At 49.6% G+C, this 26,020-nt stretch overlaps 1 protein-coding gene across 1 annotated transcript in view; it reads right to left on the bottom strand.

Annotated features, from left to right (window-relative positions):
• The window catches only part of tenm3 (teneurin transmembrane protein 3), a 43,768-nt gene extending 17,748 nt beyond the window's left edge, over positions 1-26,020 (bottom strand). The window contains exons 1-10 of the mRNA XM_067250334.1: positions 25,928-26,020; positions 24,799-24,865; positions 19,935-20,081; positions 18,928-19,147; positions 16,976-17,095; positions 15,123-15,384; positions 10,767-10,898; positions 10,311-10,446; positions 8,319-8,462; positions 1,269-1,666 (exon numbers count right to left, since the gene is read on the bottom strand). Of these exons, the coding sequence (XP_067106435.1) occupies positions 1,269-1,666; positions 8,319-8,462; positions 10,311-10,446; positions 10,767-10,898; positions 15,123-15,384; positions 16,976-17,095; positions 18,928-19,147; positions 19,935-20,081; positions 24,799-24,865; positions 25,928-26,020 (1,719 nt within the window). The remainder of the gene's footprint in view (positions 1-1,268; positions 1,667-8,318; positions 8,463-10,310; positions 10,447-10,766; positions 10,899-15,122; positions 15,385-16,975; positions 17,096-18,927; positions 19,148-19,934; positions 20,082-24,798; positions 24,866-25,927) is intronic.

Below are 26,020 nucleotides of genomic sequence, written 5' to 3'. Positions count from 1 at the left end.
AAGAAATTAAACGGAAGGAGGAAAGAAGTGTGGGAAGGAGGTCTGGAGACGGAGGAGAGGGGTGTGGCAGAACGTGGATCTGAGGCTTCAAAGAGGATACTTCAAACAGCGGCTTCACGCTGTGTGACTTAAATTATTCACACGGGGCGCCATGTTGGACTACCAGGCAGCTTCTCCACTGTTGCTAATTACCAGATCAATGACGCCATCTTAGCTAGCCCACCACACTCTGCAGCAGGGCCCTTGCACAGCACGGACCCCTCTGCACACACAAAATACGAACACAAACACACGCATACACACACACACACAGTCGGTCATTATACATCTCCACCAGAGCTAAGCTAGGATCAGTAGTGTCATTGATTAGCCTCCAGGCAAAGTTAGCCTAGCTAGCAGGGGTCCTGCATCTCCACAGGACATGGGTGGCCCTTTCCCTGCTTGATAGAGAAAAGCAGCAGTACACAGAGATCTTAAAGCTCTGTGGGTGTCTGCACATGTGCACGTGTGTTTGTGTGTGTGTGTGTGTGTTAGTGTGTGTGTGTGTTAGTGTGTGTGCTGAGAGTTGGTATGTTGTTGAAGCGGAGTAACTGATTGGTCTCCCAATGGTGCTGAGCGAGCAATATACTCACACACACACACTCTCCTACACACACACACTTTTAACCTTGGCTTAATTTCTTCCCAGAATCTTTCTAATACTGCCACGAACAAACTCACACACCTTCACAGGACGAGCTAACGTCTCCTGAAGGTTGTTTCACTGTGCGTGTGTGTGTGTGTATGAGAGAGAGAAGCTAAGCTTTCAGGCCATGTGTGACACCGCCCGAGTAAATGAGATGGATGGAACCTATTCTCTGTTGCTACACACACACACACAAATGCACACACACACACCGACACACACACTGCCCTAGTCAACTCTGACCCCTATTTTATCCTCCATCTAAACGTCTATTGGGGGAGAGGAGCAAATCAACACTATCCCGTGAACAGGAAGGAGAAACCTCTACAGAGGAAGTTGACCAGTTCACCATCAGTTCTAGACCCTGGCAGGTCTTTGATTGATTTTTAAATAAGCTCCATGATATCTATGTATGTACTGTATGCATGTATGTTTGTATGGATATATATGTAATAGAGAGGAAAGAGAAACAGCAAACCAGAGAAATGGTAAATAACGATTTCACGTTCCCCGGTGCTGAGGCATTTTCCCCTGAGCTCCTGCAGGGGTGTGTGTGTGTGTGTGTGTGTGAGAACCAGCCCACCTGCTGAGACGTGGGCTGGAAGCATGGAGCTCCATGCTGCTGAGAGCCCCAGATAACGCCAGATGAAAGAGCCTGGTGTGGGGGGCAGTGTGGGCGCAGTGTGGGGGCAGTGTGGGGGCAGTGTGGGGGGCAGTGTGGGCGCAGTGTGGGGGCAGTGTGGGCGCAGTGTGGGGGGCAGTGTGGGCGCAGTGTGGGGGACAGTGTGGGGGGCAGTGTGGGGGCAGTGTGGGCGCAGTGTGGGGGGCAGTGTGGGGGCAGTGTGGGCGCAGTGTGGGGGCAGTGTGGGGGCAGTGTGGGGGCAGTGTGGGCGCAGTGTGGGGGCAGTGTGGGGGCAGTGTGGGGGCAGTGTGGGGGCAGTGTGGGGGCAGTGTGTGGAGGTGTGTGTGGAGGTGTGAGCGCTGGGGGAAAGGGGGGATACGAACGACACCTTGAAGCAGTATTGAGGAGTCCCCTGCTGTCCACAGCACACACACCTGTCTCACCACACACACCTAACCCACCCACACACACCTAACCCACCCACACATACCTGACCCACCTACACACCCCTGACCCACCACACACACATGACCCACCACACACACACCTGACCCACCCCACACACCTGACCCACCACACACACACCTGACCCACCACACACACACCTGACCCACCACACACACCTGACCCACCACACACACACCTGACCCACCACACACACCTGACCCACCACACACACCTGACCCACCCCACACACACCTGACCCACCACACACACCTGACCCACCACACACACCTGACCCACCACACACACCTGACCCCACCCACACACACCTGACCCACCACACACTTCAGCTCCACTCACTGGGGTTGGGGGAGATTCACACAGGTGTTTGGAAGGATTTGAAATGTGTGTGCCTCTGCAATCATCATCAGTTGTTTGGTGTGCGTCTGTTTGTGTGCGTCGGGGGGAGGGGGGGGGCGCTGAGAATGTGATGTGGAAGTGTCTGTCCTCTTTCCAACACAATGAATAAGGGATTGAGAGAGGGAGAGAATGAGGGGGACATAGAAGTAGAGAGAAAGAAAGAAAGAAAAGGATGTTGTCTTTCAGATTACAGACTCTGGCTGGCTTCCCCTAAAACCACAGACCTGTTGCTGTGTGTGTGTGTGTCTGTAAACAAAAACGACCTTATCTCAGCCTGCAGACGGAGAGAGGGATTGAGGAAAGGAGAGAGAAAGAGGAAAAAAAGGGCGACTCGATGGTGATGTCGAGAGGCCGGCAGACAAGTGTCGGGAGCACACTTGAGGATTGTGTGTTTGAAACAGGAAGTGGAGTCTGCTAGGAGGCTGGCAGACAGGAAATGCAAGGAACACAGCCTGATTGGTACTTTGAATCTGGAGCTTTCTTTTTTCCCCTTTTCTCTTTTTACATGCTTTCCTTATCTCTCGCACGGCCACCTCTCGTTCTCCTTCTCTCTCCCCCCCCCCCCCCCCCCCTCTCTCTTTATCCTGCAGGCTTAGTAAGGATGAGTGTCTGAGAAGAAGACTGTGATGTGTCCATCTATCACTGGAGTTGTGTGTGTGTGTGTTCTGGGTAAGATATCATGGTACAGGGAGAAATATTGTAATGATTGGCATTTGAAATGAATGTGCTTGAAAGCAGTTTTCAGGGTAAATCCCGGGACAGCAATCTCACAACATGTACTGTCATCAGGGGGTTTGATCTGCGGAGAACACACATGCCTACACACACAGATACAGCACGCAGAACACCTCCCCTGAAGAAACAAACTAACACCCTCAACCCTCCCCCCCTCCCTAAAAACCCACTTGCACACACACAACCCCGGCTGTGCAGTCTCAGGTTCTGGGCTCGAGGAGCCCAGGGGGGTAGGAGCGAGGGATGGCTGGTGATTTGATGGATGTGGTGACAGATAGAGGACAGGGGGAGAGAGGGATGAGGACGAGGAGGGGAAGAAGGGAGAAGGAGGAGGAGCGAGGATTGTGTGTAACGCACACGCACAAACAAAGGAAGCCTTCACACGGCCAAAACACCTGGGCTGCTATTACAATGTCAACTCAACACACACACACTATACCCTTCCAATAAATTCAAACCAAAACATGTTGGTTGAGTTAAAGAAAAAGAATCATCCTTATATTAATATCACAACTGGTGGAACACACACACAAGTGGAGGGAACACACACACACACGCCGAATGGCCACGGAAAAATCCACTTGAGGATTTTCCCCATCATGTCCTCCTTCTTCCCAGGACGGCAGCGGGCAGCGTCAGCATTCCCCCCCCTGTCTGTCGCGCACACACATCCCACACTATCATACCATGTTGGACGACGGATACAAAATACATACACACATACTATTATGTGTACACATAGTAGGGTAGTATGAACAGTGGGATGCCAGCGGAATATCGAGTTGAGGCGGCCATTTTGGCTCAAGAGACTGACAGTAGTAATCACAATTTTCCAGCCCAGCGGTGGACAGGAGTGTTTTCTGAGTTTCCGTGTGTCAGAGAGAGAGAGTGAGGAGGAAGGACAGCAGGACTGGAGCTGGAGTCTGTAATGGGGCTTGATTGTCCTCCTGGCTGATAGAGTAATGGGCGGGGGAGTGAGAGTATGTGTGTGTGGCAGGGGGCAGTAATGGTGAGACTGAAGAGCTGGTCCTCAATTGGTGGTTAGAGGTCTCTCTCTCTCTCTGTGTGTGTGTGTGTGTGGTTGAGGAGAGTGGAGGTGAGAGGGTAAAAGGTTTCAGCTGAGCTGAGATGCAGTTTGAGAAGAGGGATGAGAAGTAATGGGCGATAGAAGGATGAGAGAGGAGAGGAGAGAGGGATTAAGGAGGAGAGGGACTATTTGGGACTCAGTGGGGCCTCAAAGAGCCACAGTACTTTGTAAAAGAGAGGGAGAGAGAGAGAGAGAGAGAAAGAGAGGGAGAGAAAGAGAGGGAGGGACAAAAGGAAACAGGCATAGACAGAGAGATAGAAAGAAAGCGCATGTTGATGTCGAAAAAGAAAGGCAGAGAGAGAATGTGTGTGTAGGACAGAGATGAAAGACCAGAGGAATTGGCTAGGACAAGCTGGCACTAAGTCCATGGGGGGCATGGGGGGGATGGGGGGCTTAGTGTCATTCTGAAACGGGACCATGAAAGACCAGGACTCCCAAACTCCCACTACTCCGACCCGGCAACAACAGCCAGCCTGACAACAATCCCCCTTGACAACCGCAGAGATGGACCGATGATAATACATTGGCCTTACTTTTGTGTGATTAGTTAGGCATCATAGACCATGTGTGTGTTAACAAAAGAATAAATAACGTACTTAAGAGCTGTGACTGAATCATTTACAGTATGTGAATATACTGTATGTACAATCTCCTTCGATAAAATTATCTTCACACAAACACAATTCCACACATCATTATTCACAGTACATGTTGTTATTGTCCTCCACGGCTATAAGCTTGTACCTTTATGAAAGCCCCGTCTCGCTAAGCACTATGTCTAAATCATTTACTATGCTCTGTCCAACACATACACCAACACAGCTGTTTAGTGTTGATGACACTGTTATACTCTGTCTCTGTGGGGTGTGTTTGTGTGTGTAAAGAACAGCATGTGCTGGAGGAGAGCTGGCCTGAGCATCAACGCACACACACACACACACACATACACACACCCACACACACCCACACACACACACACACACACACACACACACACACACACCTCTCAGGGTGTGTGACTGCACTGTCTCGTCAGCCTAACTGCTCCAGGAGACAGGGATTCACAGTCAAGGTGAATGCCCGGGCAGAGACTGCAGCCCGATCTAGGCTTTCACACATGGTCCCCATCCTTAATCAGAATCCTCATCACCATCATCATACATCCTGACTGTCCCTGTTAGCACTAACATTGATAGACATCATCTCAGATGTTCTAACAGACAGAGCAGCACTTGGTTCTGTTCTGACTGACCCGACCCCATTAGGACCTCATAACTCTCCTGCATCCTCTAATGGAGCTTTTCACCTGCATGGGCCCGGCTACACTCCGCTCCCCTCGCTCTGGGTACCAGGTGTAGGGCTGCAACTAACGATTATTTTAATAATCGATTAATCTGTTGATTCTTTTTTCGATCGATGAATCGGATAAAAAAACAAAAACAAAAAAGCATTAATTTCCAACCCTTTATTCAATAACAGAACTGACAGTGCAAAGTCACAGTGCAAAACATCTTCAGAATGTGCACAAACAGGCACACAATTTTGAAAAAGGTTATTAATATTATTGTGGACTTAATGCTATTTTCCAAGATGAGCAGATTTGAGTTTTGTTTAAAACTTTATTGAAAATTGAAAGGTTGTGGAAGTAAGATAGACTTTATTAGAATAATCTGGTGTATATTTAAGATTTTTTGACACAATTTTGAAAATATTTAAGATTTGCGAGGATTAAGCTATTTTCAAAGATTAGTGATTTTCTATCATTTTATTTAAAACTTCATTGAAAAAGTAAAGGCTGTGGAAGTATACCAGACATTGTTAAGATACTGTGGTGTCTGTTTAAGGTTTTATATTCCCCAAAATATTATAAAAGGCAACATTTTTCAAAATGGTATGGGTTGTTTTCACCCGGTCCCTAACGCGATGCTGCAAAGTAGTGTCTTCCGAATGTGAGAAGAATGTCGAGTATGAAACTAACTTCACCTCGGTCAATTAACACACTGTTTCGATGTATTTAGTGTGAAATGCTCCCACATCTTGGATGACTTGGGTCGTACTGATTTCTCTGCCTCCGCCATGTGTTTCAGAACAACGTTACTCAACAACGTCTCTCCGATGGCCTTTCCTCTACCTCCGCTCCACGCTCAACTAAACTTCTTTTTTTTTTATACTCAAACATCTCCGCGACATATTGAGTGGCGTAATAATCGCACGACACAACAAATCTATAATGAAATTCGTTGCCAACGCTTTTAATAATCGATTTAATCGATTTGTTGTTGCAGCCCTAATCAGGTGCTTCGTTTCCCAGTGCAGATAGTACCCCCTCCGTGTAGGTGGTTGTCGTAGCGACGCCAAAAAAGGCGAAGAGAGTCGGGTTGAGTCGAGGCGGTACCATGCAGTGGAAATGCACCCTATGTTGTCATCTACAGTCCAATCACATAATCCTATCCTCCTAAATCACACCCTCCTCTAATCATCCTCCTCATTTTCCAATCATCCCAAGCTCTCTTCTTCCTCTCCTTTCCTTTCCTCCTCCTCTCTTTCTCCTAACATAACACTCTCCTCTCCTCCTCCTGACATCACACCCTGTCCTCCTCCTCCTCCTCCTCCTCATATAACACCCTCCTCTCCTCCTCTCCTCCTCCTGACATCACACCCTGTCCTCCTCCTCCTCATATAACACCCTCCTCTCCTCCTCTCCTCCTCCTGACATCACACCCTGTCCTCCTCCTCCTCCTCATATAACACCCTCCTCTCCTCCTCTCCTCCTCCTGACATCACACCCTGTCCTCCTCCTCCTCTCCTCCTCCTCACATCCCACCCTCCTCTCCTGCTGCTCTAACATCAGTACCACTGACCCAATCTTGTCCCCGTCCTCCTCTTCCCCCCCCCCCAGGTCTTTTCCATTAAGACAGCTGTCAGTTTGACAAGTGGACAGGCTTCCTCTTTCAGCCGTTAGGTTGATGAACAGGCTGGTTCACTTAGGAGTCACCCCCTGTGCACACTCACACGCCTGGTGCTAGCGGTCTTACCTAATACCTGTTGGCCGATGGGAATTGGGGGTGACTTCTAGAGATGTCCTGACTTTGTCCTGACTTGGTGTCTGGTGATATAAAACTCTAAAACTCTCACTATCTCGCTTATTCTCTCCCTCTTTTCTCTCGTGTCTCCAATCTGCACTTTTTTCCCTTCTCGACACACACACTCTCCCCCTCTGTCCGTTTGATAAACTCTCTCCTCCCTCCCTCCCTCCTCCTTAGTGAGTGTTGCTAAGGAGAGGGGGGTGGCACCGTTGGCATCCATCACCCTGATCTCGCGTCCTCGTTTGATGACACGCCACCACCAACGTTCGGCTGCCAACAATCTCTCTGCTTGACTGTACTCTGTGTCAAGGTCACACACACACACACACACACACACTGACAAAGATGTCAGCGTGCTTGGCTGGGGGTTGTACACTAAGACAAGGGAGTTGTCAGTTGGCTGTTTTGTTGGACATTGATTCATCCTTCACCGCGCTCCGCACACGCACACTCGCTGTCTCTCTGTTAGCCGTGTGTCAGTGCTAAGCCTGTAATGTATGCGTGTCTGCCTGTTTAACAGGCTTATGTCACAGCATAATGATAAGCTGTGTGTAAAGCTATCTGGTAACAGCACTTAAGAGCCTGTTAGGGCTCCACACCACATGAATGAAGAGCCCCAGCTGCCTCTGGGAGGAGGTGTGTGCCTCTGGGAGGAGGTGTGTGCCTCTGGGAGGAGGTGTGTGCCTCTGGGAGGAGCTGTGTGCCTCTGGGAGGAGCTGTGTGCCTCTGGGAGGAGCTGTGTGCCTCTGGGAGGAGGTGTGTGCCTCTGGGAGGAGGTGTGTGCCTCTGGGAGGAGCTGTGTGCCTCTGGGAGGAGCTGTGTGCCTCTGGGAGGAGGTGTGTGCCTCTGGGAGGAGGTGTGTGCCTCTGGGAGGAGCTGTGTGCCTCTGGGAGGAGGTGTGTGCCTCTGGGAGGAGCTGTGTGCCTCTGGGAGGAGGTGTGTGCCTCTGGGAGGAGCTGTGTGCCTCTGGGAGGAGCTGTGTGCCTCTGGGAGGAGGTGTGTGCCTCTGGGAGGAGCTGTGTGCCTCTGGGAGGAGGTGTGTGCCTCTGGGAGGAGCTGTGTGCCTCTGGGAGGAGCTGTGTGCCTCTGGGAGGAGGTGTGTGCCTCTGGGAGGAGCTGTGTGCCTCTGGGAGGAGCTGTGTGCCTCTGGGAGGAGCTGTGTGCCTCTGGGAGGAGGTGTGTGCCTCTGGGAGGAGCTGTGTGCTTCTGGGAGGTGTGTGCGTGCGTGCGTGTCCCTACCGTTCTGGATGTCCAGGATGTGGTGTTTGTCCAGGGTCCATCCCCCCATGTTGGAGGCGTCCAGCTCGTAGCCCTGAAGCACGGCCGTCCTCTTCTCCCACAGGATCAGGTCCAGACACGACTCGTACTCGAAACCCACCGAAACTGCTCACACACATATCACAGTTATAATCTAAACAATATTGTTTACATTTGAGCACATAAACTGTATATAGACATCCCTGATCAACATTTACATTTTAACAGAGAGCGTTAAAACTCTCGAAATCTAACATTCCACCCTGTCCTCGTCCAATCATTTCAGATCCTATCTGTCATTAACCAATTACAGGAGATGTCCTGTCCGTTTTCCACCAATCACATCAAATGTCCCATCTGTCCTTAGCCAATCAAATCTAGACGGGCACTCTGCAGACCCTTCCTAGGATCAATAACCACAAGTGTGTGTGTGTGTGTGTGTATGTGTTTATGTGTTTATGTGTGTGTGTTAAAAGCAACATTACAAGCCCAGGAGTCTGATTAAGAGTGGAGATAAAACACTGATCAATAACCACAGTCCAGTCCACCCCTCCCTGTATTCCTCCCCTTTCCCCTCCATCTATCTCTCCTTCCCTCTCTCCATCTATCCATCCCTTCTTCCCTCCCTCTATCTACCTACCCCTAACAGGTTCATCCCTCTCTCCATCCATGCTTACTGTTAAAGAGCATAGGAAGATTTCTCTCTCTCTCTCTGTATTTTCATGTCTCACTCATCCACTCTCTATCCCATTTCAGTCTGTGCCCCCCACCCACCCCTTTTCACTTCTCTGTTCTCTACTCATTCTCCCATGAGGAGGGAATGTCAGTACATGACTTGCTGTCGGCTGTGTGAGTGGGAAAGAGTGTGTGTGTGTGTGTGTGAGAGAGAGAGTAAATCAGTGTGAACTACTGGCGGACCATGTGTGTACGGTTCGCTTTTGTGAGAACTGTACTGTCTATCCATACCAGTTGTGTGTGTGTGTATGTGTGTGAGAGAGACATATAGAGAGAGATAGATAGAGAGAGATAGAGAGAGTAGAGAGAGAGACAGACAGAGAGAGAGAGTAGAGAGAGAGTAGAGAGAGAGACAGACAGAGAGAGAGTAGAGAGAAAGAGAGACAGAGATAGAGAAAGAGAGAGAGGTCGTTGCTGCAGTATATTTAGAAGAAAAGCCACAGCTTTTGCTGTGACCTTCACAACGCAGATGGGAGGAGTGAAGCAAAGAAATAAATGTTTCGGTACACACACACAGACACGCACAAGCACACACACATTTGTGTTCCTTGCAGTGGTTTTGAGTTGTATGGTAATCACACATGCAAAGAAAACACTGTCAGCAGAAAGAAATAACAGGAAGTGGAGACAGAGAGAGAGACAGAGACATAGAGAGAGAGAGAGAGAGATAGAGAGAGACAGAGAGAGAGAGAGAGAGAGAGCGAGAAGAGGCTCAAGAGAGGGAGAGATAGGGAGAAGAAGGTGGTGGAGAAAGAGGGGGAGTTGGTCGAGAGGACTGACAGGAAATGAGGAAGAGAGGATGTGAGAGAACGAGGGAGTAGAAGAGTGAGAGGGGACAGAGAAAGAGAGAGGCACTCATGGCATCAGTGGTAAAACAGAGACACCTCCCAGGGTTCAGAGTGTAACATCTCAACACAAAAGGCTTTGACAGCAAAGCTGTTTTCTCAGTATCAAATATCCCGAGACAGAAAGTTCAAGAAAAAACATACAAATGTAACAGTGGAATGTTTCTGGAGCTCTTGTGCTTAGCAGAGAGGACAGCTGTTTGGGACTGAAATGTTATTCTACTTTAGTACCTAGTCTAGTGTAGCATGCTAGGCTTTATTTTCAATTCCATCCCAACTGAATTAGCATTAGCCAGACGTACCACAGCTAAGCTAACCCATCCATTGCCCTAAGCTCAATTAGTTAGCCAGTTCCTTTAGCAATCAGGCCTATAGACAAGATATGCTAACTCACCGACTGCCTCTGAGAGTCCATAGACTTTCTGGTTATAGGCGTCAGTCTTGTCCCAAATGAAGGTGTAGGAGAGGTTGGGCTGAGCTGGGAACCACTTCTGGAACAACCGGCCCACTACCGCCACCATCAGGTGCACCTGGGGAAATACAAACAATAGCGGTTATTATTATGGTTATCCATTATAAATACTAAAACTAGTTCCTAGTAAATACAGAGCGTTCCTTGACTCTGACCACCGAAATACTGTTAGAACTCTGCACCTCTTATCCTTGAGCTTCTGCTGAACTTTCTAGAAGCGCTATTGGTCTATATCCGCTACACTTTGGATAAAAACATCTACTAAATGAATTACGAAACTGATTAAGCTAAAGCTTACTTCATATTCCACAACTGCCAGTCCTTGGCTTGTCTAAGTAAACGCAGGGTTTTGATTTCAGAGTGTTCCTGGTTACTTGCCTTCATGAGGTTGAAGGGGATGCTGGACTGGGTCATGGTGACTTTCAGGACAGGCTTGTACCCGGCCGCCCGTGAGCTGAGGTACAGCAGGTGGAGGTCACTTCCTGGGATGGATGTCTCTTCCTGTAGCACCTGCAGACACACATCAAAGCAGAGGGAGCAGGACGTGTCATCACACCACTGGTGCACAGGTGTGTGTGTGTGTGTGTGGAGGGGGGGCAGGGGGGTTGTGTGAGTGTGTGTGTGTGTGTGGGGGCAGGGGGGTTGTGTGAGTGTGTGGTGAGGCATGGGGTTGTGTGTGTGTTGGAGTGTGGTGGGCATGGGGTTGTGTGTGTGTTGGGGCATGGGGTTGTGTGAGTGTGTGTGTGTGTGTGGGGGGAGGGGGGGGGGGCGGTTGATGATATGTCACTGTGCCAGGAAGACGCAGCACACTGCTGTGAGGGGGGAGGGGGAGCGGGGGGTCAAGGAGTGTCCTAACAGTGGTGGGTAAAGAAGAAGAAGAAGAGGGAGGGTGGGAGGGGGATCCTGTTCTGGCAGGACTGCTTGTCTGCATGACTCACTAACTATCTTCCTGATGGGCAGCAAGCGGACTGCAGCACACCCAACTCTGCATCTGTCTGTATACAGATCAATAGGGAAATGAAGTACATGCGCTCAGCATCCACACAGTGCCTGGTGTCCCACTCTGACAGGGGGAGACTTGTTATAGCACGTGTTCCTATCTGTCTCTAAACACAGGGAAATGACATCGCTTCTGCATACAAATGCAGTGCTTTTGACAGTAATGTGGACAGGTTTAGTAAGCTACCTGGCAGGTGTGGACAGTGTGGATGGATAACTACCCAGCGATGATAACAATAACAACTTAAACATTATCCGTATGTAGTTATCCTAACAGCGGCCTGTTAGGAGGCATGTGTGTTGGTGGCGGTCTGGTGATGACTGTCTGCTTCATGTCTTATCATCATTATAACGACAGTGTCTTAACTCCAGGAGTCTGTCAGACCACTCACTAATGGGACAGTGTGTTTGGATGTGTGCATCTGTTTGATTTGTTGAGATGGTGTGTGGGTGTGTGTGTGTCAGGATTTGTTTTTCTGGTTTTCTCTTGTGTGATAGTACACACACTGTTATTGATTCTTTCCATGAGAACAATCCATCACACGCGCGCACACACACACACACACACGCGCGGTGAGGTGTCATCAATCAGAGACTTGATTCCAAACTTCATAGCAACCTCCCTGCCAACAGAACATTCTCTGACCTGTCTGCTAGCAACCATGGTGTTGCCATAGGAATGATGGTGATGAAGCCTTATTATTCTAATGATATGGTTCCATCAGCATTCCTAGATTGATGGGGACTTCTACATCCTAAATGCTTCAGTGGTGGCGTTCCAGGCTGTCTATACATAGGCTGGGTCTCTCTGTTCTGCACACTGGACCCTCATCTCCATCCTCCATCCAGACTAGAGCTCAAGTCTAAGAGCTCTTTAAAAGTCTGGTGAATGAGGCTACCAAAGCACATCGCAATTAATTACATTTCTGCTGTGTGTACGGTTGCGCGCTACACATGTGATCCCTGTGTGTGTGTGTACTCGTGTGTTCCTCTGTGTGTTCCTCTGTGTGTGTGCGAGTGTGTGTGTACGAGTGTGTGTGTAGGTGTACGCCTGTGTGAACGTGTGTGTTCCTGTTTGTGTATTAAAGATGGTTTAAATCTCCAGCTAGAGTCAATTACAAAACCATTCCTTTCATAGCGTCTCCTTCAATGGCCCTCTTCTTCAAACACTAAGTGCTGGGGCTGCAGTTATTGTTTTAGATCTCCCAGACGCTCGTAAAATTTAAAATCCCACGTTCCTGTTATAGACCGCCATTAGAAGCGCACACACTCACTCACTCACTCACACACACTAACACACACACACATATCCTGGCAGAATTGTCATTTCATTTCCTTTCCATATTGCATAAGATAACACTCACTCGAACGCACACACACACACACACACTACTTTGAATGTAATAACAGAAGCCTTTTATTATGAGTTAGTTTAGAGCCAGGAGAAACATGCTATTAGGGTCTGGAGGAATGTAGTTACACATATAGGGGAGCAGGGTGGGGTCCCTGTAGAAGTGTGTCTGCGTGTGTGTGTGTGTGAGAAACAGTATAAGTGTGTGTTATAAAAACAGTCCCATTAGATTGCCAAGTGCCCAACCCTGAAGGATAATTACCCTGTATGTCAGAGGAGCTTACCCTTTCCCTGCCTCACACACACACACACACACACACACACACACACACACACACACACACACACACACACACACACACACACACACACACACACACACCACTGGGGAATGTGGCTGCAACGTGTGGGTGTGTGTAAGAGAGGGTGGAGGAAAAATGTGTGGGAATGCAGTGTGGGTTGGAGTGTGTTTGTGTGTGTGTTGTCCGCTCAATTAGATGCTCGTTCTGATAGATCCTGTTGTCATTGGCAACCATATTAGATATCAAAGCCCTGTGGTTAACTTTATACACACTGATACTGACATGAAGAAAGGAGAGAAGAGAGAGAGAGAGAGAAAGTGATCCCTCTGTTCTCCTTCGTCCTTACATGCACTGCAATCTGTTTCTCTGACCCTCTCTGTCTCTTGCTCGCTTTTCTATTTCTTCCTGGGTGTCTGTCGCTCATCAACTCCTGAGACAGGAGGAATCTCCTTTTGGCAATATCTGAAGCTGCTCGTGTTTGTGTGTGTATGTGGACGTGTGCACATGTATGTGAAAACCTAAACAGTGTTGAGATACATTTGACAGAGAGTAGCATTGCTGCGTGTGTGATGCACTGCTTGGCAGGATCTAGGCTGGAAGACATTGTTTCATGAAAAGACTTTTGGAGCAGAGCAGAGCCAGGAGAGGAGGGGAGGGAGAGGAGGGGGGGAGGGAGAGGAGCGGAGGAGAGGGGAGGAGAGGAGGAGAGGGGGGAGGGGAGGGTAGAGGAGGAGAGGAGGGGAGGAGGGGAGAGAAGTAGAGGGGAGGAGAGGAGGAGAGGGGAGGAGAGGAGGAGAGGAGGAGAGGAGAGGGGAGGGGAGGGGAGGGGAGAGGAGGAGAGGGGGGGAGGGTAGAGGAGGAGAGGGGGGGAAAGAAGGAGAGGGGAGGAGAGGAGGAGAGGGGAGGAGAGGAGGGTAGAGCCAGGAGAGGAGGAGAGGGGAGGAGAGGAGGAGAGGGGAGGAGAGGAGGGTAGAGCCAGGAGAGGAGGAGAGGAGAGGGGAGGGGAGGGGAGAGGAGGAGAGGGTAGAGAAGTAGAGGGGAGGAGAGGAGGAGAGGGGAGGAGAGGAGGAGAGGAGGGTAGAGCCAGGAGAGGAGGAGAGGGGAGGGGAGGGTAGAGAAGGAGAGGGGAGGAGAGGAGGAGAGGGGAGGAGAGGAGGGTAGAGCCAGAAGAGGAGGAGAGGAGAGGGGAGGGGAGGGGAGAGGAGGAGAGGGGGGGAGGGTAGAGAAGTAGAGGGGAGGAGAGGAGGAGAGGGGAGGAGAGGAGGGTAGAGCCAGGAGAGGAGAGGAGTGAAGTGTGTCCAGAGAACACATATCAGTTGCTAGCTCTGGACACACAACCCAACACTACAATGTGTTTGGCTGCTCTGTGCACACAGACTGGGCTATGATAGGGATAAGACTGAAGTCGCTTGGGTTTGATCCGTGCGAGAGTGTGTGTGTGTGTGTGTGTGGTTGACGTGGATCGTCTGTGCTTCCAGCTAATAAATCCATACTGCTTCAATCACTGGCTTGTTAAAGGTAGGCTTGTATAACACCGCTCACTGTTATAAAACTGTGTGTGTGTGTGTCCTAACGGGCCAGTTAAAACGTGGGCAGTAAACACTGCAGGTACCTCACTATAAACTCTCTGATCTTGCTCCCTGCTTATTTCTCTGTACCGTGTTCTTTAATGAGCTGTATTTGCATGATTGTTTGGGTGTGTGCGTGCATGTGTGTGTTTGTGTCTGTGGTGTGTGCGTTTGTGTAGGCGTGAGTGTATGTAGGCGTGTGTGTGTGTAGGTGTGTGAGTGTGCGCAGGTGTACGTGTGTGTAGGGGTGTGAGTGTATGTGGCGTGTGTGTGTGTGTAGGGGTGTGAGTGTATGTAGGCGTGTACGTGTGTGTAGGGGTGTGAGTGTATGTAGGCGTGTGTGTGTGTGTAGGGGTGTGAGTGTATGTAGGCGTGTACGTGTGTGTAGGGGTGTGAGTGTATGTAGGCGTGTGTGTGTGTGTAGGGGTGTGAGTGTATGTAGGCGTGTGTGTGTGTGTAGGGGTGTGAGTGTATGTAGGCGTGTGTGTTTGTGTAGGGGTGTGAGGGTGCGCACCTGCGTCTCAGGTATGATGGGGCCGTCCTCGGGTGAGGAGCGGTAGCAGGTGGAGAGGGGCGAGGCCACGATGAGGGGGAGGGGCCTGACGAAGCCGCTCAGGTCGCAGGAGGGGATGTCGTTCTCCTCCTTCTTCATCACCAGGGTGTCCATGACGTAGAACACGTTCCAGGGGATCCACACCGTGCGGTACTGGGGCAGGAACGGAGCGCGCTCAAAGCCCAGGGTCAGGGAGGCACCGCCGTTGGCCAGGAGGTCAAACCTGGAGAGGAGAGGGAAGGAGAGGAGAGGGGGGGTGATGGAGGGTGGGAGAGAGACGGAGGGAGGGAGAAGAGCGTAGGGATGGAAGGAGAGAGAGAGAGAGAGAGAGAGAGAGAGAGAGAGAGAGAGAGAGAGAGAGAGAGAGAGAGAGAGAGAGAGGAAGGGGGGGTAGAGGGAGGGATGGAGGGCGGGAGAGATCGAAAAAGAGGGAGAGGCGGAGAGATTCAGAGAGAGGGATGAACGGAGGGAAAGATATTAGATTGCGTTTTAAGAAGGCGTCTCTCAAATGCCACCCTCTTAATCACGCTGTGCTCCGGCAGAGAGGAGAGCTTTCACCCCAACAACACAAATGACACGAGACACCCAATCTGCTGGCTCTCCTCCCTCTCTTCCTGTGCTCATCTATACCACTCAGGGCTCTGTGGCAGGGTCACAGCACCTCACTGTACGGCTCGAGCCAACCTCTTATTCTATTGGCTTCAGTTGTATCTCATTTAACATCGGACGTGCCTGAGAGCTCAGCCTCTGCCTACCTGAATACCTCTATTAGGACACCAGATGTCTCTCACACACACACACACACATCAACACACACATACACCAAAACACAAACAAGCACACACAGACACCGACACTGACAGATACAAACGTACACACGTGCACACGTGCACACCAACACAGCCCTGCAGCTGGAGGAAACTAATAAAGGGTCTCCTCTCTGGCCTGTGCTCTCTCTGTAATGTGTGAGAGGTGTAGTAAGGTGGGGCCTCATTACCTCTGCTGCTGTCTGGAGGAGGGGGTGCTTCTGGAATAACACTGGGATGCTTTTACAGAGGAGAGTGTGTGCGTGAGTGTGTGCCTCTGTGAGTGTGTGTGTGTCTCTGTGAGTGTGTGTGTCTCTGTGAGTGTGTGTGTGCCTCTGTGAGTGTGTGTGTCTCTGTGAGTGTGTGTGTGTCTCTGTGAGTGTGTGTGTGTCTCTGTGAGTGTGTGTGTCTCTGTGAGTGTGTGTGTGCCTCTGTGAGTGTGTGTCTTTGTGAGTGTGTGTGTCTCTGTGAGTGTGTGTGTGCCTCTGTGAGTGTGTGTGTGGCTGTGTACCGGTGATTGATTCTGCCCTTGTAAATCCAATGCATTTTAAACAGGCCTGCAGTCTTTAAATGCTGGCCTGTTTTCACTGGTCTGCTGGTGACATTTGCATGTGAAGATGTGGAAGAGATCTCTCTTTCTCTCTCTCTCTCTCTCTCTCTCTCTCCCTCTCCCTCCCTCCCTCTCTCTCGCTCTCTCTCTTTCTCTCTCTCTTTCTCTCTCTCTCTCTCTCTCTCTCTCTCTCTCTCTCTCTCTCTCTCTCTCTCTCTCTCTCTCTCTCTCTCTCTCTCTCTCTCTCTCTCTCTCCTCCCTCTGTCTCTCAGGTTGAAGTACACTTCCAACCACACTCTTAGACACACATTCGCATAAACACCCAATCCATCAGCCCAGAAAAGATATAAATCACAAATAGCTTGTGAATTTGTGTGTGTTTATGTGTGTGAGAGAGGATGGGTGTGCGTGTGTGTGAGGATGTGTGTGGGCATGTGTGTGTGTGTGTGTTGACTTACATGCCGTCCTTGCGTGTGATGGTGTATCCGTGGTCAGGGTAGTGGAGGAAGGTGACGTTCACCCCGATGAGGGGAGTCCCATCTGCTGTCAACACCTGACCCCTGATGATGGACACCAGACTGGGGGAGAGGGAGAAGAGAGGGAGAAGAGAGGGAGAAGAGAGGGAGAAGAGAGGGAGAGGGAGAAGAGAGGGAGAAGCGAGGGAGAGGGAGAAGAGAGGGAGAAGAGAGGGAGAAGCGAGGGAGAGGGAGAAGAGAGGGAGAAGAGAGGGATAAGAGAGGGAGAGGGAGAAGAGAGGGAGAAGAGAGGGAGAAGAGAGGGAGAGGGAGAAGAGAGGGAGAGGGAGAGGGAGAAGAGAGGGAGAAGAGAGGGAGAGGGAGAAGAGAGGAAGAAGAGAGGGAGAGGGAGAAGAGAGGAAGAGGGAGAAGAGAGGAAGAAGAGAGGGAGAGGAGAAGGAGAAGGAGAAGAGAGGGAGAAGAGAGGGAGAGGAGAAGGAGAAGAGAGGGAGAAGAGAGGGAGGAGAGAGGGAGGGGAGGGGAGAGGATGAGAAGGATGGGGGAGATTCAGATGTTACCATGCTATATACTAAAATGGTTTCTACAAAAGCAGAAAACACTTAAACCAACACATGATATTAACCATTGAGAAGCAGCCCCCTGGACAAATGACTCATATCTATTATTATGTACACACACACACACACAGCCAGCCACAAACACACACACCACACACATGCACACACACACACGCACACACACATGCACACACACACACACACACACAGGGCATTGTTACTCACTGTTCCTCCTAAGCAGTCATAACTCACAGGTTGTTTAAGTGCCCCCTCACATACACACTGATCAATACTGGAGAGGACTAAGGGCTAAATCTTACACACACACACGGTCAATGAAGAGAGAGGCAGCTAGACGGAAAGGTATACAGGAGAAAAGAGGGAGATGAGAGGACGGGAGGAGATGAGAGGAGGAGAAGAGGACAGCTTGATTTACTCCCTTTTTCCTCAGGTCATTACCACATTTACTGAGAGTTAATCAGTAGAACTGTAGTCAACACACACACACACAGAACTCCCCCTCCCCCACACACACACCTCCCCAGAGTAATCATCCTATAAATTACCCAGAAGCCCCTGCTCTCTAATGCACCTGTAATGTATTCCTTCCTTTGGCTGTAAACCAGTGGTTGCCGTAGTGACAGATTAGGGATGGATATCAGTCGAATGTTATCCTATCCAGATGACCTCATAATCCCTCACTCTGTCCTCCACTCCTTTTTCTCCCTCGATCCCTTCCTCCCTCCCTCCCTCCCTTCCTCCCTCGCTCTCTCTCTCCTCCTCAGAGTCTTATTTCCTCCCTGTCCTTTTGGTATTATTTTTCTTTCCTCTCCTCTCCTCCTTTCTCTTTGCATAAAGAAATGAGACAGCGATGAGGGGGGGATGGAGAGATGAAGGTAGAGCTGGACAGTCAAGGAGAGGCAGAGAGGCAGAGAGGCAGGGATGGAGAGATGAAGGTAGAGCTGGACAGTCAAGGAGAGGCAGAGAGGCAGGGATGGAGAGATGAAGGTAGAGCTGGACAGTCAAGGAGAGGCAGAGAGGCAGGGATGGAGAGATGAAGGTAGAGCTGGACAGTCAAGGCGAGGCAGAGAGGCAGAGAGGCAGGGATGGAGAGATGAAGGTAGAGCTGGACAGTAAAGGCGAGGCAGAGAGGCAGAGAGGCAGGGATGAAGAGATGAAGGTAGAGCTGGACAGTAAAGGCGAGGCAGAGAGGCAGAGAGGCAGGGATGAAGAGATGAAGGTAGAGCTGGACAGTCAAGGAGAGGCAGAGAGGCAGGGATGGAGAGATGAAGGTAGAGCTGGCAGGAGGAGAGATACAGCGAGGGGAGCAGATGGAGAGGAGGTGCAGTGCGGTCACATGATCCGGTCCCCCCGTACCTCCTGTTGAAGGGGTTGTCCCCGGTGATGACGTGTGTGCTGTCATGGCCGACCAGGAAGTGGATGCGCTGGTAGAAGGAGCGTGCGGCCAGCTGGGGCACCAGGGGGGCGGGGCTCTGGCTCAACACTTCGGCAGGGTCAGGTGACCCTCGGCAGTAGGGCTGGCTCTGACAGGACGCCTGGAGACAGCAGTCTGGGTCCATACAGTCCGCCAGACCGTCTGCAGGACACACACACACACACACAGACATGTAGATACACACAGAGACATGTAGATACACACACACTACAAGAAACCTAGCATGTTGTTTTTCTAAGTCAGCACACAAGTCCTATAGCTGGTGGATTTTATAGGAGGTGGAGGAGACACACACACACGGAAACACAAACCACACACATAGGTGTTGGTGTGCCCGCCACAATGTGCTCTGATTGGCTGATCTCTAGGGAAGAAGGCAGCCCCAGTTGTTCTAGGATATTAGCTGACCTTTAACCCCCGGAGCTGGTGACAAACAGCCTGGCCGCTCTGCACTGACGGCAGTGAGTGTGTGCGTTTGTGCCTGTGTGCAGATGTGTGTACCTATGAGTATTTGTGAGCGTGTGTGTGTGTGTGTGTGTGGACTAACTGTGGCTAAATATGGAGGGGATACCTTCAGGGACAGAGAGATTAAGCGAGGAAAAGAGAGAGACAGAGAAGGTTGCTATGTGGAAGTCAGATAATCTCTCCCTGTAGTCCACACTAAGAGTTAGGAGACGAGAGGCAGGAGGAGGATGGAGGGAGTAGAAGAGGAGGAGAAGGACGGGGGGCTAACAGCACTGTGTCTTTCTTTCTTACAAAAATAGAAAAACCGGAGGAGAAAAATGGTCGTACATCTGGTCTCCACCAACCTAAGACAATCAGCCAATCACATCATAGCACAAAGAGCCCCCCAAAGCAGCCCTCGCCTCCCGTTGGCTGTGCGGCCTTCCACCTCGGCCTCTCCTGCCCCCATGATTGGCTCACTCACCTCCTTCATTGTCTTTGCTGTCGGTGCACAGTGTCTCCATGGCGACGTCACAGCCCGCCCCCCTCCAGCCTGATTGGCAGACGCAGTGCCAGCCGTTCTGGTCCAGCGTGCAGCGGCCGTTGTTGTTACACAGACCTGGGCAGCCCTCTGTCATGACACACACACACACACACAGAGGTCACACGGGGGTCACAGGGATGTAGTTTAGTATGTGTGTGTGTGTGTGACTGCGTGTGTGGGTTCTGTATGTGTGTGGGTGTGCGTTTGCATGTCTGTATGTGTGTGCGTGTGCATGTCTGTATGTGTGTGCGTGTGTGTGTTGGTGTGTTGGTGTGTTGGTGTGTTGGTGTGCATGGGACAGAGACAGCTTTCATCCCCTCTGGTTTGAATGGAACAGAGAGACGAACAGTCCGTGTGACAGATATACACAGAGGTAGGAACCATAATGAGATCTGGTGGAGGAAGACTTTGACAGACGGACACAGGCCCGGTGAAGTGCGCTGGAGCTGTAGTTTCACATGAACAACAGATCCTCTCTTACTGTCCCAGAGGAGGAAGACAAACAAGGAATTTGGTGTCAAATCAAGTGAGGGTAGAGGATGCCTGGTACAAATGCTGATGGTGGAAATTGACAGGATAGGGAAAAGAAAGTCCAAATCAGCTTTGAGATCGTGTTTAGTTTCAACTGAATGGAATCAATTAATTGGATTTGAAAATGTATTTCTATGTTCCCCTTTAAAAGTTCCAATATCCCAAATCTCAAATCAGAAAAAAGTAAGAAAGAAAGAAAATAAACGAATGAATAAATGGAAGTCCTCCCTCACAGAACAAGCCCGTCGTAGATCATGAAAGCAGAACGCCAAGGCAGCCATCATCTGCTTCTATTCATGTGAAGCCACAACACCTGGAGACGCAAAGTATAGAGAGGCCCGCGTCACCCCCCCCCCCCCCCCCTCCACCTCTATACTTTACGCTCCGGCCAACATTCCTTCTCACAGAAGAAGAAGAAGTAGAAGAAGAATCATATTGATAATAATAATCAATAATCAAAACTCAGTAATGTCTAAGCCAAGCCCGGGGAGTAGGAGCAGACTAGCTAACACACACCAGAAGGATGCATGGAGACAAGAGCCACACTGGGCCCCGACACAACGCAGGAACCACATGTGTGTGTGGGTGTGTGTGTGTGTAGTATGTGTGTAGTATGTGTGTTTTTGTGCTGTGGGGGGGGCGAAGGCATTCCTGTGTGTCTGTGTGTTTGGGGTGTGTTTGTTTATGCTTGCGTGTGTTTATGTGCTTGTGTGCATGCCTGTGTTTAAGTGTGTTTGGAAACGTTTCAGGACAGACAGGAATGAGATAACCAGAGAAAAGGACCACAAGTAAAAACAGCAAAGAGAGACTCGTACAAAGACACGTGTACTCCGTGCTTCAAGACAAAGAGAGAGAGGAGCTGAGGGACTGAGAGGGAGAGAGAGACAGAGGGAGCTAGGAGGAGGAGGAGAGGAGGAGGAGAGGAAGAGGAGGAGAGGAAGAGGAGGAGAGGAAGAGGAGGAGAGTGATTGCTGGTGACAATCCCCCTGGTCTTGGTGGAGTTACCTTTGTATCCTGCCAGAGTGGGGCCAGGAGAAGAAGGGAGATTAGAGGGAAAGAAACAAATTAACCAAAACACCTCAGTGGAGAAGCTTCTGAGAGGGATTGACTGCTGGAGGAGGGGAGGGGGAGGGGCGGGGGGGTGCAGAGGAGAGGGGGGAAGGGAGGAGGGGTGTAGATATACTGGAGGCAGGCAAGACAAGGAGAGGCAGTCAGAGACAGAGATAGAGGAGACAGAGGGAGAGAGAGAGAGAGAGAGAGACACAGAGAGAGAGAGAGAGAGACACAGAGAGAGAGAGAAAGAGAGAGTAAAAGAGAGAGGCGTTGAAAGCCCCAGACAGGTGAGAACTTGCCAAGCATTCCCAGGTGGACAAAGCTGACAGAAATAACTCTGAATGTATAACTGGGAAGGGAAGGGCTGACACAATACTGTGATGGAAGACAGCCGAGAGAGAGAGCACAGGAGAGACTAACCAATGAAGACAACCGAGACAAAAAGTAGAGGAGAGACTAACCAATGAAGACAGCAGAGAGTATAGACCAACCAATGGTAGCAGAGAGATAGAGAGAGCAGACGAGAGACTAACCAATGAAGACACACAAGCATAAAGAAAGCGGTATGGTTCTAACTGCCTGGACGGGATGGCATCGTCGGAAAGTTTTTTTGTTTCTCTTTGGTAGAAAAGAGGGACAAAGAAACAAAAGAACAGAAGTGTTGTCATGACGACTTTGTGGCCTCACTCTATCCAGCTGGCGGAATGTTAGTGGCAACCAAACACGGGCGTGGAAGAAAAAATCAACAACAGCAACAAAAAAACACCCCCGTTTCAGACGCAGATGCCAGTGTGCGATTGGACAAGGCACTTTCCACGTCCTAGGTGGATTGAGCGGATGTCTAATTGGCTGTCCGTCATTGGGGGGAGGGGCATTGAGGAGCAGTATGAAGCACCTTATAACCCACAGAGACCTCTGTCTCATGTTCATACTGTATGGGGGGGGGGGGGGGGGGGGTGGACTCAGGGCCTCTGAGTGAACCTTGACCTTAGAGAAAAGCAATCTTTATATTCTCCTTACTGGGTGGTGGGGGGTGACTTGCAGTCATAGACACAACAGGAAAACATTTAAAAAAAGATGAACATATGAAAGAGAGAGAGAGAGACCTCCCACAGAGAAAGACAATAAAACAGGTTATTACAAAGCTATGGCGATTATCACCACGGTCACCACAGAAGCACCACAGTGCATGATGGGAAGGATGGAGGAACAGAAAGAGCACCGTACCTTTGACTCTAATGTCCGGGTTGTGAGCTTGAAAAACAGAAGGAGGAACAGGGAGGAAGAGAGAGAGAGAGAGAGCAGGCATTTTAGAAAAGAAAAGAACTGGACAGACAGTTCATTCGAGAGTACACACATGGCTATGAAGAGAGGCAGATAGCCACAGAGACCGAAGGATACACACACACACACACACAAAGACAGGGGTTAGAATAACAGGAATAATCACCCTGAACTATGAGAGCTCTGTGAAGTACTAACTACTAATTGCGGTAACGTTTTTTTTTTCTTTTTTTTTCCTCAAACATATGCACTGCATGTGGGAAACTGCTAAGTGTGTGTCTGTGTGTGTGTGTGGCTAAATGAATCATGCTGTCTTGGACATCAGTGGGTCATTACTATCAGAGCAGTTCAGTGAGACTGATCATATTGACATCAACCTGTGAACAATTATACTGCAGGCCCTGCTGACTCAATCATAGAGAAGGGAGGGGGGGGTGAGAGGGAAGAAAGAGGCAGGAGGTAAATGGGGAAGAGAGTGGGAGAAGTAGAGGAACAGTTATGAATCACAGCCAGGCTGCGAGAGAGGACAGATGGAGGAGGGCAGCGAGGGACGGGTATTTTCATTGTTTTCTCACATTGAAGGCATCAGTGTAGTGGATTTAACTGGTAGCACACAAATGAGATGGGATTCTGTCAAATCTACAGCTGTTTACACACCTCTCTCTCTCTCTCACCCCCCCCCCCCCCCTCTCTCTCTCTCTCTCTCTCTCTCTCTCTCACCCCCCCCCTCTCTCTCTCTCTCTCTCTCACCCCCCCCCTCTCTCTCTCTCTCTGTTAGTCAGAAAGTGAAAGCCACTTAGAGTACGTGGCTGTATTTTATCTGCAATGAAAAACATCTCCCCTGTGTGCAACTCCTAAGTAACAGACCAGACAGAACTAGCAGAGGACAGAGATGTGGATGCGTACAGAGGAACACACCAGACAGAACTAGCAGAGACTGAAATGTGGATGAGAGTACTTGATGTACAGTCTTTAATCACAGGAGATAGTAGAGAGCCCTGAGAAGTTGACAGAGAAGAAAACGATAGGGATGAAATTGTGTCATATGAAATGTGGGTGTGACCCTTCGTACGGTATTATGATTGTGGTTCTATTGGTGTGTGTCTGAAGGAGGTGTGTTTGTGTGTGAGCGTGAATGAGGACTGTGTGTGTGTGTGTGTGAGATGGGAAGTAACAACGTACAAAGACCTTGTTTCTGTACTGAAGTAGATTTTTCTGGTATCAGTACTTTACTTTACTATTTATTTTTGCTTCACTATCCAACTTTTTACTTCCACTCTTTAAATTTTTTACACAAATCTGTACATTCTACTTCTTAAATGTTCAAGCCAGGCTTGTTACTTTAGTTTTAATCTGTATTTGGTGACACGATCTCTCTCTCCTCTCCATTCACTGTGTGTGAAAAAAAGGTTTAAAAAAATAAATATATATTTATATGTATATTTTTTAAACTTTAAACAAAAACTTGCAACGTTTTTGTGTCGTGTGACTCGGGTTGTGTGTGGAAAAAAACTTTTGGTAAAAAAGTATTGAAAGTTTGAAAAAATCTTTTTTTTTTTTGAACAGTACACTATGGATGAGACAAGGAGTTAGCGATGACAACATGACTGAGAATAGAGACATTTCTGATCACCCATGGCCATATATGAGAGAGATGTTCAAAATTGTCTCTGTCAAAAAGGATTCCTGGTGAATGCCCCGGTCTATAGTGTATTTTTGTATTAATGTGATGAGAGGTCCAATCACCAGCGTGACACTAAAACAGTTAGTAGAAATGAATACTTTTGACTTAAGTATATGTCAGAGCCCAAACTTCTTTACTTTAACTTGAGTGAAAAGGTGTAGTCAGTACTTCAACTCTTTTTAAACATGAGTATCTGTACTTCTACATGAGTGAAGGATGCGTGTACGTTTGCCATCTGTGGTGTTTCCTCACCTATGTTACAGTGTTCCCCGGTCCAGCCCTGGTTACACTCACACTTGCCCTCCTTACACGCTCCGTTCTTGGTACAGAGAGGGTGGCATGCCTTCTGGTCACACACCGTCCCAGTCCAGCCCTCCTCGCAGCGACACCCCCCCCCAAAACACACACCTCGGCTCCCGCAGTCCACCGCACACACCTCTGCAACACACACACACACACACACACACACACACACACACACACACACACACACACACACACACACACACACACACACACACACAGGAAGAGACACAAGTACACAGTTAATGAAACACTGTAAGCCACCCGTCGTATAGTCCTTTTACAACCAGCTCCTGTGTGTGTGTGTGTGTGTGTGTCTTAAGAATAACGGTGGGAGGTCGTGACCCTGTCTGGTAGATTTCAGATATCACCTTGTAGCACTGACAAAAACAGGCGCCTTACCACATCCACACACACACACCGCTGTCAGATGGGCTGGTGTAACTTGAGAAATCTGTGTGTGTGTGTGTATGTGTGGGGGGGGGGGTTATATCTTGGTCAAAAGAGGGAGTTAAAGTGTTGGTGATAAATATGCTTTATGTGTGTGTGATGTGCGTATTTGCAGGCATTGAAGAGTGATTATGTTTGTGGGATTCTTTTTGTGTGTGTGTGTGTGTGTGTGCAGTGAGGGTTGTGGTGGTTCCAGAAGACACCAGAACAGAGTCAGACCAAACACCAAAACAAACAGACAGCCACCCTGATAAACATAGTTCCCCCATCTCTCCTCTCCTCTCCCTCACTCCCTCCTTTCCTGTTTGTTTGGGTTAGTACACGTTCTCCTCTTCTCCTCTCCCCCTTTCATTTTGTCCATCTGTGGTCGTTCCACTGTTTCCTTTGCTTTTCTTTTCTTTCATCCCCTCCATCCACCCCCCCCCCCCCCCTTCTCTCTCTCTCTCTCTCTCTCTCTCTCTCTCTCTCTCTCTCTCTCTCTCCCTGTCTATCCCCCTCCCTCTCCCCCTCCCTCTCCCCCTCCCTCTCTCTCTCTCTCTCCATCTCTCTCTCTCTCTCTCTCTCTTTCTCTCTCTATGCCCAATGTTCCCATCTCTCCCACCCCACCCCTCCATCCCTCCGTACCGACAGAGCAGTCTGGTCCGGTCCAGTTGGCATCACAGGTGCAGGTTCCACTGTCCGCCTGGTAGGACCCATGACCAGAGCACTGGTCTGGACACAT

This window comes from Osmerus mordax, chromosome 14, assembly GCF_038355195.1.
Source record: "Osmerus mordax isolate fOsmMor3 chromosome 14, fOsmMor3.pri, whole genome shotgun sequence".
Classification (NCBI taxonomy): Eukaryota; Metazoa; Chordata; class Actinopteri; order Osmeriformes; family Osmeridae; genus Osmerus; species Osmerus mordax.
The sequence above is the reverse complement of the archived record's forward strand: the minus strand, read 5'-3'. Positions and strand labels throughout refer to the sequence as shown.